Source organism: Bos javanicus, chromosome 21, assembly GCF_032452875.1.
Source record: "Bos javanicus breed banteng chromosome 21, ARS-OSU_banteng_1.0, whole genome shotgun sequence".
Lineage (NCBI taxonomy): Eukaryota > Metazoa > Chordata > Mammalia > Artiodactyla > Bovidae > Bos > Bos javanicus.
The window spans coordinates 2342135-2360868 of NC_083888.1; the positions used below are offsets into that span (position 1 = coordinate 2342135).

At 52.7% G+C, this 18734-nt stretch overlaps 1 protein-coding gene across 5 annotated transcripts in view; it reads right to left on the reverse strand.

The window, feature by feature from the left end:
• ATP10A (ATPase phospholipid transporting 10A (putative)) overlaps nt 1-18734 on the reverse strand; it is a 184923-nt gene that overhangs the window by 50779 nt on the left and 115410 nt on the right. For all 5 annotated transcript variants that reach the window (XM_061394204.1, XM_061394199.1, XM_061394203.1 and 2 more), the window contains 4 exons: nt 10757-10842; nt 2124-2230; nt 1630-1761; nt 270-400 (listed from right to left, as the gene is read on the reverse strand). In XM_061394204.1, the coding sequence (XP_061250188.1) occupies nt 270-400; nt 1630-1761; nt 2124-2230; nt 10757-10842 (456 nt within the window). The remainder of the gene's footprint in view (nt 1-269; nt 401-1629; nt 1762-2123; nt 2231-10756; nt 10843-18734) is intronic.

Here is an 18734-nt window from a genome sequence, read left to right on the forward strand (position 1 = left end):
TAACTGATTGAAAAAAAACACTGATCAAAAAACCAACCCCTCAGAACCTAAGAATCTTAAGAACAGTAAAGGAGAATTTTAACTTGAAAAGCACCCCAGAAAAGGTTCTTTAGATAAGTCGGGCGGAACACAAAAGGCAACACATTCATCAGGTGAATCTGTGCTCCTCACAGATGCAGAATCTGTAGGAAGGTCTTAGAAGACTACGGTGACTTGAAGTTCTCACCAGAAAGGTAAACCAGCTGGCATACGGAACTTAGTATTGTTACCTGCAAAACTATTATCATGGTCAAAAACGAGTAAACTGCAGCTGGGACTGGGGATAAAGAGGTGCCATCAGACTCAGGGACATCAAACAATGATTTCTTCTCTTGATAGCGCTGCACCCACAGTCCATGTCCTGTAGCAAAATTCAAAGAGAAACGTCATCCACCCAATAGAGAAATAAGAGTAGTGCTAGTCCAAGTCACAGCAGCACTTTAGGACTGTCACTCAACATAAGCACACTGGGCTTTGTGAGCCCGACTGGCCACCTAAGAAAGCAAAGCCCATGGTACTGTTGGCACCGCGATTAGAGTGCTGGAAGGCAGGCCCTGGGACTGGGACTCTGCCCTGGACCTTCCCCGCCGCTGGCACCGAACAGCACATGGTCACGATGTGGGAACTGGGTGTGCGCGGGCAGCTGCCAGTGAGGAACTCCAGAGACGAGTTTCCTAACATGTGTCTTGCAACACGCTGGTAGGCTCAGAATACTGCCTGTTGTCCCTGCTTGGAGATTCAAAATTCACAGCTCACAGACTGAGAACCAGTGAAGTCGCTCAGTCGTGTCTGACTCTTCGGGATCCCATGGACTCCATCCAGGGAATTCTCCAGGCAAGGGTACTGGAGTGAGTTGCCATTCCTTCCTCCAGGGGATCTTCCTGACCCAGGGATGAAACCCAAGTCTCCTGCATTGCAGGCAGATGTTTTACCATCTGAGCCACCAGGGAAGTCCAACAGACTGAGAAGCCAATGGCAACACACATGATCTCACCATGCCCAGCTGATGACAGAGCCCTTTTGTGCCCACACACCTGTGCCTTTAATAGGCTCTGAAACCCGTCACACCTGGGCACAGTGGCAGCTGAGCAGGGGCACAACGATCATTTGCCTGGAGGCACCACATGCTTACCTGCCAGGCGGCCCCAGGCAGGTAAGGTCTGGAGGCCACGCGAGGCCACAGGTGCAACAGTCCACTCTCAGCCTAACTGCTAGCCCCTTTCAGAACGCAAATAACGTTTGCCCTGTTTTCCCAGAGTCCCTTTTAGTAGAATTTGTGCTTCTACTGCTCTTTATTCCTGCTATCAGAAGGTCAGTGTCACTTTTTCCACTGGAATCATTACAGTAGACGTGATTAGGCTGTCCTTCCACCCAAGAAATTGCCCATTCCAAAAACACGCTTTGCCAAGCTCATGCACTGAGGCGTCTCCATGTGGCCTCACTGGGACAAACACCCCAAGGCCCAGCCTGGGACAAACGTGTATCAATTGGAGCACCACGTCAGAAGGAGACAGACGCGGCGTGCCCGGCAGGCATGCCTGGGGGCCATCCAGCAAGGCCCGCTCCTCACGGCCCTCCAGGGAGACTTACCGATGGCTGAGAACAGAGACATGCAGATGAGGAGCAGGACACACCAGAGCACGTCACAGTTCATCTGCCTCTCCAGCCGGCTGCGCTTGTAGCGGGGGCCACTGTTGTTCAGCAGAGCCTTGGTCTCGTGTCCTGCGGGGCAGACAGAGGACAGCGACGCGTCAGGGCCAGTGCGGACAGATGGACTGAAGGAGGCTGCCATCCAGCGATCCGCAAGGGACAAGCTCAGTCAGAAAACCGGGTTCCACAATGCATCTCAAACGTGTGACCACCTTGGGGAGATGCAGAGAAAGAAACTGGCTAACATGCTAAGAACACTCCCGGTCCAGATATTATTAAACATTTTGCTTCTGTTCTCCTGGTTTCCTGCAATGGGTTTATGCTACTTTGATAATCAGGAACAGAACAAAACAATCAGGGAGCCATGTCCAGGAACATCCAGCCCACTGTGGCAAGCCAGCGCCTGTGCCAGACGGGGGACACGCAGCACCCACCTGCATAGATGACGATGCCGACGACGGCTTCCGTGTTTCGGAGGGCGCAGCCTCGAAGCAGCAGGTTTTCTTTGTAGAGTCCAGCCTTTTTGCCATTGTCATGTATGCTGTCAGGGAACAGTTGGCATGGGTCAGGAGGGTGCTCACTACTCAAGCAGTACCACCAGGGAAGGCAGGCCTAGGCTGGGCGCTGCAGAGGGGAGGTGCGGAGGGGCCCAGTGGGTCTCGGAAAGAGCGGAGGTGGGGCTACACAAACTTCTAGAAGCCTCCCCAGAGCCTGATGTTTGTTCATTTACTTTGCCCATGGGCTTTGTGGAATAATAAGGTATGTATAATTTTGTCTCTGCTCCTGGTTCCTGACACAGGGTTCCTAACACCTTTGTAAACAGGACTGCTAGAATAACCTTTTATTCTAATATTTAGCCCCAGTACCTGGCAAAGAGCTCCCAAAATTCTTGTAATTTCCTAAGTGATAAGAGCATTAGGAATGTCCGCTGTTGCAATACTTGGTCTTTGAGCCTGGCTGTTCCTGACACACAGGACTGAGCCTGTTACCCATGGGATCTGATACTCTCCCTGCGTGGTGTCAGAATTGAGTTAGACTGTGGGATAGCCGGCTGATGTCACAGAACTGCCTGATGTGGGAAAGATCCACACATCAGAATTGGAAGCAGGGCTACTGTAGGCTTGTCACCACAGAGACTGGCCACAGTTAGAGCGGGCAGAGCCCAGACTGGGGCCCAAGGTAGGAAGCTTGCCTAGGAAGACCCTGACAGGTGGGCTCTGCCCACGGCCTACTCACCACAGAGAACACTGCTCAACAGTACACCTCATATTATCACAAAGTACAAATATTTCTCTAGAAAAAGGGATCACATTGGTTTCAACAATAATGTCTACATTCTGTTCTTCTTATAAAAAGTCATTAGAAACATCAACATGTTAAATTTGATGTGATAAATTCCATGAGACAATTTTTAAATTTGGTTTATTGGGCTTCCCAGGTGGCTCAGTGGTAAAGAATCCATCTGCCAATGCAAGGAGACACCTGAGATGTGCGTTCGATCCCTGGGTTGGGAAGATCCCCTGGAGGAGAAAATGGCAACCCTCTCCAGTATTCCTGCCTGAAGAATCCCATGAATGGAGGACCTGGTGGGCCACAGTCCACAGAGTCGCAAAGAGTCAGACATGCTGAGCGACAGAGCATGAGTTATTTAGATTCAGAGACTATACAAAGTTCAAGCAACTGCTTTTTAAATTCATCTTCTTGACCCATTAATGGCAGGCACACCCTCAGCCCTGTTAGCCAAGACTGTCCTATGCTGGCATGGAGGGGGTCCCAGGAGCCTGATGAATGGGTCGCAAGGGGAGGCTCTGGAGGCTTCCAGAACTCGAGCAGGGGCGCAGCCTGACCTCCATCAACCAGGCAGTAGCCCCCGCCTTCCAGGAAGCCACCCGCTCACAGCCTAGGTGGACAGGCCTCTCCAGTCCTCCTGCCCACCCCCAGCCCCGCCTCCTTCTCTGAGGTACTGAGGCCAATCAAGGACCCCTGCAAGTACCATCCTTCCCACAGCTCCTAGCACAGTGCCCACTGACCAGGAAAAGAGCTGCTCTGGAGAGGAACAAGGTGAAACGGAGCCCATAAGGTCTTTTCCTGGTGCAAACAGTACTTCCTGCCACTTCAGTCCCTGGTCACCTGCATGAGGGATGTGTCAAACACAATCCACGTTCTTCACAACCAGGAAAATCAAAATATTTCACAGTGAAGAAAAGAAGCTACACAATAAAGATAAGGCCAAAGCACATGCTGTGGGACACATTTCCTGCAAACCTGGTATTTACCATCACAGCATCAGTTTCTGCAGAAGTCATGCAAAATAATGTGCAGACCCATGGGCAACCAACCCTGTGTAATACCCTCCTTGTGGCAATTCCAGAACAGAGTAAAGTTTCACTTTAAAAAGAGATTCAAGACTTGAGACCTCAGTGCCAGCTAAGGTGTCAAGAGACCCGCACGTGGGAGATGTCACACATCAAACCCAGCTCCACCACCACGGTTCTCTCTGCAACAGCCAGGCATGGAAACCACTCCTCAGAACAGCAGCCAAGGACATTTCATCTAAACCAAACCAGTTACGTTTATTCAGAACAAGAGATGAACTCAACAGAAACAAGAAAAAGGCACTTATTCCATTAAGCTTCCTTTGACATGACCTACACCTTTTAGCAACTGCTGTGCTTTCTAATGAGACCATGTCAGACCAGAACTGATCTCAGCGGGTTCATTGGCCTGTTTACAGCTCCCGGCCGCCCACAGTGACGATGAGGACTGTACTCTGAGCGATGACCCTGCGTCAGAAGGGGAGAAAGGCTGGAGAATGGTGTCACTTGGCAGGTGCTTGGTAGCAAAAGGGCTGCCTCGGTCTCTGGAGGGGGAAAGTCCCTGCAGAGGGTGGCAGGGTCCCGCAGGCTCAGGCTGACTCTGGGAAGATGCACACGACAACATGAGCCCAGCACACTGCCCTCAGCAGCTCTTTTTTATGGGCTGACGTGTGTTCTCCCCCAGAATTCGTTTGTTCATGTCCTAACCCCAGTATCTCAGAATACTGCACTTGGAGTCAGGTCTTTAAAGAGACGATTAAGTTAAAATGGGGGCATATGGGTGGGGCCCACCCCCACAGGCCTGCTGTCTCTATAAGAGGAACAGATTCGGATGCAGAGTCGGACAAACACAGAGGTGAAGGCGGTGTGGGGACACAGGGAGAAGGTGGGCGTCTGCACGCTCCGGAGAGGGAATTCGGGAGTCGCCAGTCCCACTAACACTCGGATCTCAGGCTTCCAGCCTCCAGAACCATGAGACAGTATGTTTCTGTGGTTTAACCTGCCCAGTCCACATCAGCCCAAGCAAAGAGTCACACCCTTTAACGCTTAATCTGAGCCACGCAGAAGAGCTCCTGGGTGGCGGCCAGTATTCTGAGGTCCCCCGTGGTCACGCAGGCTCTGTGGCCTGCAGGCAGGGACCCCGGAACCCGCTTCACGGAGGACTTAGGACAAGAAACAGGGCCCAGCTTTACAGCTGGAAACGGAACCTTGAATCAGAAGACAAAACCAACTCACCTCTCTGTTTTATTCATTCGTTAGGAGTAAGTGAAAATGGTTAACCAGTGTCTTCAAAGGCCACCATGACTCTGCCCTAGAGCTGTTGGGCGAGAGGAGCGGGGTGCCCTCATGGCCAGAGTCTACATCCACAGCAACTCTCTGGGCTGCCAGGGCCCAGGGCAGTGGAAGAGGTGGGCAGTGGTGGTATTTCCAGCTCCTCTCTCTGAGGATTTCGTAAGTGCTTCACTAGAGGGACGGGGCTTCCCAGCTGTCACAGTAGTAATCCACTTGCAGGGCAGGAGACGCGTGAGAAGTGGGTTCGGTCCCTGGGTTGGGAAGATCCCCGGGAGAAAAAAATGGCAACCCACTCCAGTATTCTTGCCTGGACAATCCCATGGACAGAGAAGCTTGGCGGCTTACAGTCATGAGGTTGCAAAGTGTCAGACAAGACTGAGCAACTGAGCATGCATTCACAGCTAAAGGGACTGCATTCAGGTCAATGAGCAGGGGCTTCCCTGGTGGCTCAGTGGTAAAGAACACCCGCCTGCCAATGCAGAAGACACAGGTGTGATCCCCGACCCAGGAAGATGCCACATGCTGCAGAGCAACTAAACCCGTGTCGCAGCTACTGAGCCTCAGTGCTCTACAGCCTGTGCTCTGTGACAGGAGAAGGCACTGCAGGGAGGTGTCCACACAGCGCAATGAGAGAGAAGCTCCCCTCCTCCAAAACTGAAGGGAAGCCTGCATGGCAGTGAGACCCAGCACAGCCAAAACCAAAAAATAGAGTTATAAAAGCCAGTGGGCGTTAAAGCACACTGGAGTAAAGAGGTACCTAACGCTTTTAACAGCCTGAGCTATGTTTCATATACTGTGAAATTCATCCATTTAAGTGTACAGCCCAGGTTTTTTGGTATATTCACAGAGTTTTTCAGTAATCCCCACCAGCTAATTTTAGAATGTTTTCATCAGAAAGAAACCCTATACCCATTGGCAGTCACCCCCCATTCCTCCCCCATGTCCAACCCTGGCAAACCACAAATCCCCTTTTTGCCTTTAAAGATGTTCCCTACTGCAGGCATTTCACACCAAAGGGACCACACAGCATGGCTGACCCCGCCCTCTGGCACGAAGTGCTTCGATTCACATCGGGTCTTTCACTCCATTGTCAGCCACTGTTCTGTCCAGAATTTGCTGGAAGCCAAGGTTCAGAAACACAGGATAACTTTCCTAAGGGGAAGGGGATGAGCTGGGACTGTCTGGAGAAGTCTTGGTACAATCTTAAGCAAGGTTAGTTCTCCAGCTGCAAACAGCTAAGGTTTTACATTTGGATTAAGAGTGAAACCCACTGGCCTGCCTGGTGGCCTGAGTGGGGTTACCGGGCGGCAGCTGAGGCCGGCCGAAGGCAGGCCGCCAGGGGCAGACAACGAGAGCCAGCAAACCAGGGAACTGGCTCCGCAGCTGCTCTGGACCTGAGGCTAAGCCGCAGCTCTCCATCCAGCCCAGGGCAGCCCCAAGCCTGAGCGTCAGGGCCAGAGGCGGGCGGAGGCCCTCTCCCTCCCTTCTGCTTGGCGGAGGGCTCAGGATCTGGAGGAGGACTCAGGACCTGGGCCCAGGCCCCTCTCCGAGGCCCTGCTCAGCTGCCTCCCGCTCCCCAGCACTCTTCCTGCAGACCTCCGCCCGAGTCACAGAGGGAGGCGTTTTCAACACACCGCTGCCAACAGCCAGCCCCAGAGCCCCGGCTGGACAGGCCTATCCATGAGAGGGTCCCATCTGCACCCTGACTTCCTTGTAGCAAACCCCAAATACTGCCCAGTAGAGAGAGCAAGGCGCAGCTGCAGGGGCGGTCTAGGTACTCAGGACCCGAGCAGGCCAGGCTCTGGTGGAAGCCGCGGGCAGGACGGCCTGTTGGGAAAAGTGAGAAAAAGCGTGACAGGGTAACAGGGCTGGACCAGAGCGGGAGAGGTCCCTGAGGGGGGCCGCCCTTGCCAAGTAACCGGGCGGCGCCAGCGAGGAAGACGCGTGAGTGCCTGCTGGAGGCGTCCGTCTGGGCAGCTGAGTCAGCCTGGCGGCGGGTGCGGCGCCGTCCACTGGAGATATCTTCCCGAGAACGAGGCCGCTGGGGCTGGTCCTCTGGAGGCGTCTTCCCGAGAAAGGCCGCCGGGGCCGGCGCGGGGGCGGTGCTCGGGCTGCAGGTGGGCGAGGGCCGCAGGACACGCCCTCCCGGGTCACCGCAGTCCCCGCCCATGGAGGGCCCCTGGAGATCTCCACCCAGCCTTTGTTATTTCTCTCTCCCTACAAAGTGTCCCTCTTCTTTTTTTGAGGCTTTCATTCCCGGCTCGGCCCTTCCTTTTCGAGACCCGTTTCTAGAAAGAGTGGTTGAAACAGAAGTCCTCCTCCGTCTCGTCATCAGCCCCCACAGCGGGGCGGGCCCTCACTCCCGGGCTCCCACAGAGTCCGCGCATGGCCGCCTTCCTCCCGAGTCGGGCTCCGGTGCTTCTCTCACCACACTGCGCTTGAATGGGCATCCCCGGCCCCTGCTCCGGGCTGTGGGAACCGCCATCTGTACCCTTCCTCTCGTGCCCTCTGACCTTGACCCACGCTGGTCTGCTGTATCTCCATCTTCAAACACAATCTACAGAGGCTCCTCAAACCTGTAAATCCAGCTCCTACTCCCCGAACTGTTATCATATGCATTTTTTCTATCAGTTGGGTCATTCCACCAGTTGAACTCGCCAGCTCCTCACGTGCAGGGAATCCCAACTCCCAATCTCTCCTCCACCAGTCTCTTCCCTGATCCTCACATAGGAGACAAGCCCTCCTGCCGGCCTGCTCGTCCACTGGATCTTCCTTCCCAGGGAGTATTTGAGTTCTCCCCTCAGCCTTCCTGCTAACTGGGCTCTCCCTGCTCTATCCTACAACGGCATTAACCCAGAAGCAATGACCATAATAGTGGCCAATGTTTATTAAGCACCACCCCCTTCTGAAAGCTTTCCACATACTAAATTGACAAAGCTTTGCACCCATGACACAAGGGCCTCCTGGATTCTCCCCATTATACAGATGAATAAAGTAGAGTAGTTCACCGGCACTGTCTTGCTGGAAAGCATGGGGTCCAGAGTCTGCCAGCCTCAGTAAAAGCCAGATGTAGTTAATATCCCTGTTTAACACAGAGGTATTAAAAAGCAGAGATACTTTGCCAGCAAAAGTCCACATAGTCAAAGCTGTGGTTTTTCCAGGAGTCATGTATGGATGTGAGAGTTGGACCATTAAGAAGGCTAAGTGCCCAAGAATTGATGTTTTTGAAATGGTGTTGGAGAAGACTCTTGAGGGTCCCTTGGATGGCAAGGAGATAAAACCAGTCCATCTTAAAGGAAATAAACTCTGAATATCCATTGGAAGGACTGATGCTGAAGCTGAAGCTCTAATCCTTTGGCCACCTAATGCAAAGAACTGACTCATTGGAAAAAGACCCTGATGCTGGGAAAGACTAAAGGCAGGAGGAGAAGGGGACAACAGAGGATGAGATGGTTGGCTGGTATCATTGACTCAATGAGTCTGAGCAAGCTCCTGGAGATGGAGAAGGACAGGGAAGCCTGGCGTGCCGCAGTCCATGACGTTGCAGAGACTCAGACATGACTGAGCAACCGAGCAACAACCAACAAACACAGACGGAGCTCCCAAGGGCAGAACCGAGAGCTGTTGACTAGGGACTGAAGCCCCTCCAGCTCCAGTCCCAGTCTTGGGCAGGCAACAATTGTGTGGGGGGTGGTCTGACCACAGGGTGCCTGACACCCCGCATAGCAGGAGGGCACCGGCCACGATACAGCCTGGAGAAGGAGGTCAGAGTTATCACCAAAAGTTACCCATCAGCAAGAATACCCTCAGAATGTTCTCCCTAGAGGCTGCCCCCACCTCCTTCACTGCAGGGTCTGCTCTGTTCTGCCCGCCAGGCCCTGGAGATTTTGGGGTGGTGCCAAGGATGGTGTGACATGTACAAAGTCTGGGGCTAGGGGTGGGCGGTACACACAGGGGCTGGGAAACCCACACAAGACCGCTTTCAGACGGAGGCCTGAATATCTGCCCCTAAATTTTACAGCTGACATTTTAGGATTTTTCTTAACAGTTTTGCCCTCCTTTAACCAGTTGTTTTAAGGGGTGATCTAACACTTCCAAGTTCTGGTTGATCCTCAGGGCAGAACAGGCAAGCACGGGCAGTTTCAGCAGGCGTGAACATCTCCTGCCCTTTATGGTGCACACTTTTCATTCACTGACTCCCCCATCACCCCCAACAAGACGGGGAGCCCACTGCACGCACACAGGCAATGATGCGGGACGTGTCAGCGAAGCAGAGGCCTCGAACTCATGCCAAAAGCTCTTGCAGTGGAGCCCCTCCAGGAGCAGAGCTCCAGCCCCGCCTACGTGTCTGTGGCGGCCACGCTGCGCCTCAGCCTCTAAGCAGCATCCTGAGCAGCTGGCCCCGCAGAGCTGGATGCTGCGGGAGGCCCCAGCTCCCTGCATCACACCTGCGGCCCCCGGCTTGGGTCCACACAGCTGCGCCCCAGCGGGGCACCCCCGCCAGCTCCACAAGTCCATGCGACTCCCTGTTCTCTCCCACCTCCCTTTTCCTCACGCCGCCTGTACGCAGCCTGCACAACTATTAACACAATTACAGGAATTTCCAACCATTCGCAGAAGCACAAGGGTGGCACTTACTTCCCCCGGACAGCCCCCAGCCCAGCTTCAACAAAGACCACCAGGCAGCTGATCCCATGTCATTCATCTACCTTTCTTGTCTCTCTGTTTTGGAGCAAGGAGCTGGACTATCTATTTAACATGCTTGAGGACTTTTAATTTTGTTTATGTCTCTGTGTTCCCCTGACTACAGTGAAATAATTTGTTTTCAGTTCACTGCATTATCCCTGGAGCCTTAAAAAGGGCCTAGCACATAGTAGGTGCTCAGCAGATACTTGTTCAATGGCTGAGAGTATGAATGAAGACATGACCTCCCAGGCAGGCTCCTTCTGCCTGGCGTCTGTGCTTCCACTTATGGGGTCACGTGCAGTCACCGTGTTTCTCACCCCCTCACCTTCCCAGGCTGCTGGACGGAGGGGATCTGACCAGCGTCCACGGCCGACAGACTCCTGTCAAGCAGCCCCGTGAGCTCAGGGACAGGGCAGTAGTCCTGAAAGGCTGCACTCACACACAGACACACGCTGTGTTATACTATACACCGTGGGCCGTCCCACAACATGGGTTTGAGCTGTGTGGCTCCACTTATCCGCAGGGTTTTTTCCGCAAACACAGTATTACATCATCCAAGCTTGGCTAAATCCACAGACACGCAAGTACAGATCCAGAGGGCAGACTATGGGACTTAAAAATCCGTGGTTTTGGTACCCTGGCAGGTCCTCAATCCACCATGGACACTGGCAGGGGTTGGCACCCCACACCGCAAGCTGCTCAAGGGTCGACTGTACACACTCATATCGTGTGTCAAACAGAAGGGTAAGCCCAGGCAGAGGTCCGATACTCACATGCACCCACGGAACCTAGTCAGGTCGTTGTTGGGCTTCTCACACTCGATTATGCTGGTGAACGTCAAAGGATTGAATTCGGAGACCTAAAATAATAGCATGTACACATTAGAGAGATCTGGGGTCAGCCTTGTCCATCTAAAAGTCACTTGCTTCTTGGTCTCCCACCCACAGCAGCAGCATTTCATGAAGGACTCTGCGTTTGTAACCTGTGCACGTACCCCCGCGCGTGCACACACACCCACACAGTGCTTGGCCCGTGCCTTTTTGTTTCTATAGTGAACGACAGCTGTCAGTGAGCCCACAGCACTGCAGCTTTAATGTAAATTAAGCATATATGGTAGAAGAGGGCAGGGATGAGTTGAGTTTCTTGAGACAAAGCCCCACCTTCCAACTTTCTACACGGATTCGGAGAAGCAGCTTCCATCTGAAAAACAGGAGCTTAGAATAAAAATATCATTTCCTCAACATGCTCTAAACATTCTTCACAGATATCTGGGGGCAAACATTTAAATAATCAGTGTGTAAGCCAATAATTTCTTTATCCTGCTTAATGAAAAAGTGAGAGCTCATCACAAAGGAAGCCCTTCACTTAGAGTCTGGCAGCGAGAGATGAAGCGAGGCCTGGCTCGTGTGGAGAGATGCGTGCGGAGAGGGAACGGGCAAGAAGGGTGGGTGGCAGGCAGCGAACGAGAGACACTGGGACACACCTCCAGTGTAAACTACTGAGGCCCATCTACAGAGTTTTAAAACCAGCTTGCTTGGATCAGACTGGCCATTCTCTTTTATCCATCAAGTGTCACCACGTGGTTAAAAAAAAACAACAGATCTGTCTTGGCTCACGCAAGCCTAGCATCACAAAAAAGGGTAACTGGCTAAACATCAGAGGAATGGTAGAAACACTGGTGACCCCCCTCCCAGGTAACGGTTACTCCAGCACAACAGCACCCCCCACTTGGCAGAGAAGATAGCTGTGAAGGTAGTGACTCAAAAGTCAGCCCGACTGTTTTCCAGGCTGTGACTGTTTACACAGTAGTAGCTCGATTCCACAGCTGAAAAGAAAGCGCTGCTTGAAAGACTCTTCTTGAAGTTTCATTAGCTATGGGCGCCTCTCCCCGTGGACTGAAATGCCCTCTGGCTCTGCTCCAGAGTACGGCTATGCTTGGAGGAGTGTATTTATTTCAGGCCTTGTGGATCCTCCTGAAGCCAGGCAGTTGCCTTTTCCAGAGCAGACCTCTGCCGATGCAACGCCCAGGACGGCCCTGAAGAGGGTGAGTTCCCCAGCACACCAGGGTTATTCTTGGCAGACAGGGAGGGCGGACTTAAAATACTCTGTCTCTGTTTATGATTCTTTCTCTCGAAGAAAAATGTAACGTGCATGGCTCAGAGACTAGAACATTCTGTCTCTGGAGCGTCAGAGCTGCCTTTGTAACGTTCTACCAATAAGCCTGTGCCCTGGGGAATGTGTGTGCCCAGGCCACGGGATACCTGCCTTCGTCTGCTTGTTGGGGAGGGTTTCTAGACGTGGAGGGATCTGCAGAGACTGTTCTGGGTTGAACTGTGTCTCCTCACTCCCATCCCCAGAATCCACATGTTGAAGTCCTAATCCCTAGTACCCCAGAATGTGGCTGCATTTGGACACAGGGTCTTTACAAAGTTAAGTAAGGTAAAATGGGATCATTAGGGTGAGCCCTCATCCCTCATGCGATCTGCCTGGTGTACTGCTAAGAAGAGGGAATCTGCCAGCATTGTGGACACATGCGCGTGCGCGCACACACACACATGCACGCATGCACGTGTACATGTGTTGAGGGATGACTGAAAAGAAAGAGGGAGGAGACACCCATCTACAAACCAGGGAGAGGAGTTTCAAAGAGAGCATCGCTGTGGACGCCTCGACCTTGGACTCTGTGGCCTCCACCACTGCGAGAAAATAAATTTGTTGTTTGGGCCACTCTGTAGCCCTAACAAACCAATATAATATAGAGCCCATCTTTGACTTTCCCATTTAAAAAGAGTTTGTGTCCAGAACACATCTTTTGGATGAGAAAATTCTACTTACCTTGATTGTTTCCAACTTAACTGGCAATCTCTTAATACTCCCATGTAAGAAATGTATTTATTTCTCTCTCCACCCACTCATTTACCCATCTACTTCCTGCCAAACTGGGTTCAAGGTGGTGCCCAAGCCACCTACCAGCCAAGCTCCTGTTGGTCCAGCCCCAGAGCAAGGACAGAAGGTCCAGTCCACCACTCTATGCCACACATGCTAACTCCATATTTTTAAAATGGGGAAGGTGAAAAAGTTCTGGAGATGGATGGGGGGGGCGGTCACTGCACAAGACTGAATGTGCTTCATATCACAGAACTGCACATTCAAAAACGGCTACAATGGGGGAATTCGCTGGAGGTCCAGTTAGGACTCTGCACTCTCACCGTGGGGGCATGTCAGGGGACTAAGATCCCACAAGCCCGTGGCGTGGCCAAAAAACAAAAAGTTCAACATAACAAAGAGGCTCTACCTTAAAAATAAAAAAGACAAAAATGGTAAATTTTGTATTATATATGTTTTACCACAATAAAAAGTTTAAAGAAAGCAAATATAAACAGACACCAAGACCTGACTGTGAACAAAGAGATGAATCATCAAGTAACACCTAGCTCAGAAATCCAGAATTTCAGCACAAACGTAGAGCACCTCATGCTTAAGTCACCGCAGACACCTCTACACATACACCACTGGTGTCGTTATCATCGTCATCAGTTACAGCCGCAGCGTCTGATAGCTCACTAAATGCCGAGTACTATGCTAAACGCTGTTCACCACCCCTCACAGCACCACAGTGAGGTCCATTTTCAAACCATTTTTAATGTGCGGTGATGAAGGACCATGCCCACGGTCACGTGGCTGGGGGGTGACTGAGGGAGGCTCCTCAGCGTCTCAGACATCCAGCTCAGCAGCCTTGCCAAGACTGCCTTGCACTAATAAAAAAAGATGATGTAGTTATGTATATGTATAAAGATGACATATATACATATATGAATATGCATAAGCCAAAAAGTGTACAATTGGTTCGACAGAAATTGCCAAACATGCCTTAAAGTTTTAATGTTTTCAAAAACATGTGTCAATTAAATGTACCCCCTTTCCATCTTCAGCAATGCCCTAGGATGCAGAGTTAGTACCATTCACTCAAAACTGAAGCAAAAAAAAATCAGGAGCCCTAGAATCTACCCCTGGTTCTTCTGATTAAGAACTGCGGGCCTCCTGGCATTTAGACTCGGCTCTCAAGGTCTCTAGAGACCTGTGGAATCACAGGTCCACGACTGCAGAGGTGCTTCTAACCGCCCTCCCCCCCACTGCAGCGGCGCACTGCAGGAGCAGCGTGGTCAGCATGGGGTCACGCCGCAGCCCTCGGCCGCCCACTCCTCGCGCTGGGGCCCAGCGCACCCACGCCTCTGCCAAGTGTGTTGCCATCACTCACCGCACAGTCTCCACATCCCAGCAAGCAGCTTATGCTTACAGTTTCTACCTCAAACATTTTCCAAGCTTCTTTGGACCAAGTGATTTGACCTCATTAGGTGGAAAGGAAGGCAGGGCAGTGATGCGGGCAGAGTCCTGGGCCCTGCCTTTGAGCTTGCATTCCCTAGAAACTGGGGCATCGGAGAGCCTAGTGACCCAGCTCACCCAGAGAGTGCGCCTTCCCCTCCCTGCAGACCCTCCCGAGTCCCTGACGCCTGGCGCCCTCTCAGGCCAACCAGGTACCTCTGGGGCCACGTTCCAGGTCAACCCCACAGGGGAGTCAGGGTCTGACTCAGCAGTGCCCAGAGCAGTCACTGAATGAACGCCTGCTTCATCAGGAAGATTCTCTTATCCATACTGAGATTCCTAAATGCGTTAAATGAATCACTAGTGAGTATTCCATACAAGTAAACATCGATATTTTCCACCTTAAAACAGAAGCAGTGATGTCTGCAAAAGGGCATTTATAGTCCACTGAAGCAGACACATAATATTTTATCATAAAAGAAGTTCTTTATACAGTTTACATTGGTATGCTGTTGGGATAAGCACGTGTCCAAGCAGGAGCCCTGCCTGGCTCTCGCCCTGGAGCTTCTGGAGTGAGGATGTGTGCCTTGGTTTCTGGGCAGTGTGGTTCCAAAGGAGGCAGATGAGAGGACACCCAGAGCCCGGAGCCCAGACGTGGGCACACGGGGGAGAGAGCACAAGGAGCCGGATGCGGGCACACAGGGGAGAGGGCACACAGAGCCCAGATGCGGGCACACAAGGGAGAGGGCACAAGGGAGCCCAGACGCGGGCACACAGGGGAGAGAGCACACGGAGCCCAAACGCGGGCTCACAGGGGAGAGGGCACATGGAGCCCAGACGCGGGCACACGGGAGAGGGCACAGGGAGCCCAGACGCGGGCACACAGGGGAGAGGGCACACAGAGCCAGACGCGGGCACACAGGGGAGAGGGCACACGGAGCCCAGACGCAGGCATACAGGGGAGAGGGCACAGGGAGCCCAGATGCGGGCACACAGGGGAGAGGGCACACGGAGCCGGACGCGGGCACACAGGGGAGAGGGCACACGGAGCCCAGACGTGGGCACACGGGGAGAGGGCACAGGGAGCCCAGATGCAGGCACACAGGGGAGAGGACACACGGAGCCGGACGCGGGCACACAGGGGAGAGGGCACACGGAGCCCAGACACAGGCATACAGGGAAGAGGGCACACGGAGCCCAGACACAGGCATACAGGGGAGAGGGCACATGGAGCCCAGATGTAGGCATACAGGGGAGAGGGCACAGGGAGCCCACACGCGGGCACTCAGGGGAGAGGGCACAAGGAGCCGGATGTGGGCACACAGGGAAGAGGGCACACGGAGCCCAGACGTGGGCACACAGAGGAGAGGGTACAGGGAGCCCAGACATGGGCACACAGGGGAGAGGGCACACGGAGCCCAGACGCAGGCATACAGGGGAGAGGGCAAAGGGAGCCCAGACATGGGCACTCAGGGGAGAGGGCACACGGAGCCCAGATGCAGGCACACAGGGGAGAGGGCACAGGGAGCCCAGATGCGAGCACAAGGGGAGAGGGCACATGGAGCCCAGAGCCCAGATGTGGGCACTCAGGGGAGAGGGCACACGGAGCCCAGAGCCCAGACGCAGGCACACAGGGGAGAGGGCACACGGAGCCCAGACACGGGCACTCAGGGGAGAGGGCACATGGAGCCCAGACACGGGCACACAGGGGAGAGGGCACACGGAGCTCGGAGCCCAGATGCGGGCATGTGTACAAGGCTCTCTCTGTTTTCTGCCTCTGGGACTCTGTCCTGAAGATGCCTTTTGCTGTGTCCTGTCACAAGGCTCCTGCACACAAGGGGGTCCCCTCCACCTTGAGCTCCAACATCACTGCCCCGCGGTGGCCTTCAAAGGCCGGTCCCTCTATACGGCTGCTGCCCTGCACGGCAAGGTCTGCACCTCCACGCAGCAGCCACGTTCTGCCCGGGGGGCTCCAGGCGACCCTGCCAGCTGCCCCCACACGTCCCAAAAGCCATTCCTACACTCAGGGGCCTGGGGGAGGCCCACGCAATTCCACGTGGCTTTCTGTGCCCCCACCGAACTCCACCCCGGCGCTCCAGGAGGTGACGGTCCCCTGGCCGAGGCTGGGCAGGCAACTGCTGCTGCCCTGAGCTTGTGTGCCCCCCAACACCGGCTCCTTCTGAGCCCTCGGATTCTCTGAGGACAGTTCTGTTTCCTCCAGACCAGCACGGGGCCTGATGAACACACAGCCCAGAGGTGACAGATGCTTCTTCTTCAAGGATCTCCCATATCACAAACTTCCAAACAGACCCAGTGCTCCCTGCTGAGTCCTTGGAGGCCTGGACCCCTTGCCTACCAGACATCCCGCACCTGTTGTTGTGGCAGATAGGGCTGGCAGGAGGCCTGGGGCACCTCTCTGTGTTCTGGAAAGCCGTCCCTCTTCTACAAGTGTGAATATAGACATGGAGAGGTGAAATACTTCTACAAGTATTTCAGTTAGAAGCAATATCAAAAGACTTCTTCATAGCCTATAATCTGGCTGCTTCCTTACGGACAATTGGTGAACAATACCTGCATTAATTCAGGCAAAGCATTTAACCCAAATGAATGAATAATTATGCCAGCTCCTGCTTTCCATTTTCAGTACCTGTCAGTGCTTCAGGCATTAAAAGAAGGCAGATAGCCCAATACTGAATGAGGGGATGAATGAATGAATTTACTTATTTACTGCAAAGACTGGACTGCCAAATCAATAGTTTCAATCAGCCTGAAATGAAAAAGAAATTGTCTACCACAGTGTCCTCTGGCACACAGCAGGATCACCCTGATGGATCAGTTTTTATTAAACAACTAAAAACGAGAATGAAACCAAAGGCACTCTGGTCCTGGGGGCAGGAGAAGTCAAATGTATGATTCTAACCAAAGAAACTTCTCTCCAATTTGTTTCGTATATTCAGTGTAACTCTGCGAGTTTATGCCCAATACAAACAGAAACTACAGAAATGATGACAAAACATGTTTAAGTAGCTAATCTGTGATTGCAGTAGTGTGACTAAATCATTGAACACGTCCCAGATACGTAAGTGCACAGGGAGGCTGGAACAGCAGCCTGTGAGCGACCCTGGATGGCGGGCGGTCCCGCACGCAGCAGCTTTTCTGAGGCCACCGCAGCTCCTGACCCCCAGCGTCTCCAGGGAAACAGATGACAGCACACAGGCGTCAGGGGGGCCTCAGCGGGCCTCTCAGGAAGCTCCCTGAGCTCAGTGTCTTTGCCAGCTGATAAAGACCTGATCCAGGCCTGTCCGGGCTGCTGCCTTCTTTTTCTAATTGCAAATTTTCCTGCCACAAGTACCTGCCCTGAGATCAAGGGGACCTCCCTTTGTCTTTCATGACAAAGACATGAAGGCTTTTGGGAAGCCTTTCATTTGTTAAATCTGACTTAAAAGTGCAAGAGTCAGCCCCCCCCTCCCTTCCCCCCTTTCATCCTCTGTCCCCTGGCCTCCTTGCTGGTTCACATTCAAAAAGCCTCAAAGCTTTAGGCCAAGTGCAGAGGCTCAGAGTGCTGGGTTTCAGTCTGAAGTCTCAAAATCAAAAGCGCTTCTTTCCCTCTCACCACAAATGCTCCATGCAGTCACTGTAGGCTGTCACTGCCAGCAGAGCTGCATTTTCTTCTTTTATCAAACGTGTTAAGAGTATCTAAGGGCTGGTGGCTATGCCTTCAGACAGTTAAGCGATAGAGTTGCTTTTATAGAAAACCAACTTCGAAACCTAAATGAGGGCTGTTCTTTAAAATAGCCCTCTTAAAAGAAACTGTATGTAATTCAACATGGTGCTACCACATGAAACACATCTGAATTGGCGCTACCGAGGTGATCTGTTCTGCCCGCTGACAGGCTAGTCTCATTTTCCAACGTGGACTGAAAAAAAATGCACAAGGTAGACGTTGAGTTGTTGCCGTTCAGTTGCTAAGTCGTGTCCATCTGTTTACGACCCCATGGACTGCAGCACACCAGGCTCCTCTGTCTTCCACTGTCTTCCAGAGTTTGGTCAAATTCACGTCCAATGAGTCAGTGATGCCATCCAACCATCTCATCCTCTCGTCCCCTTCTCCTCCCACCTTCAATCCTTCCCAGCATCAGGGTCTCTTCCAATGAGTCAGTTCTTCACATCAGGTGGCCAAAGTATTGGAGCTTCAGCTTCAGCATCAGTCCTTCCAATGAATATTCAGAAGGGTTTCCTTTAGGATGGACTGGTTGGATCTCCTTGCAGTCCAAGGGACTCTCAAGTGTCTTCTCCAACACCACAGTCCAAAAGCATCAATTCTTTGGTGCTTGGCCTTCTTTATGGTCCAACTCTTACATCCATACATGACTACTGGGGAAACCACAGCTTCGACTAGATGGACCTTTGCCAGCAAAGAGATGTCTC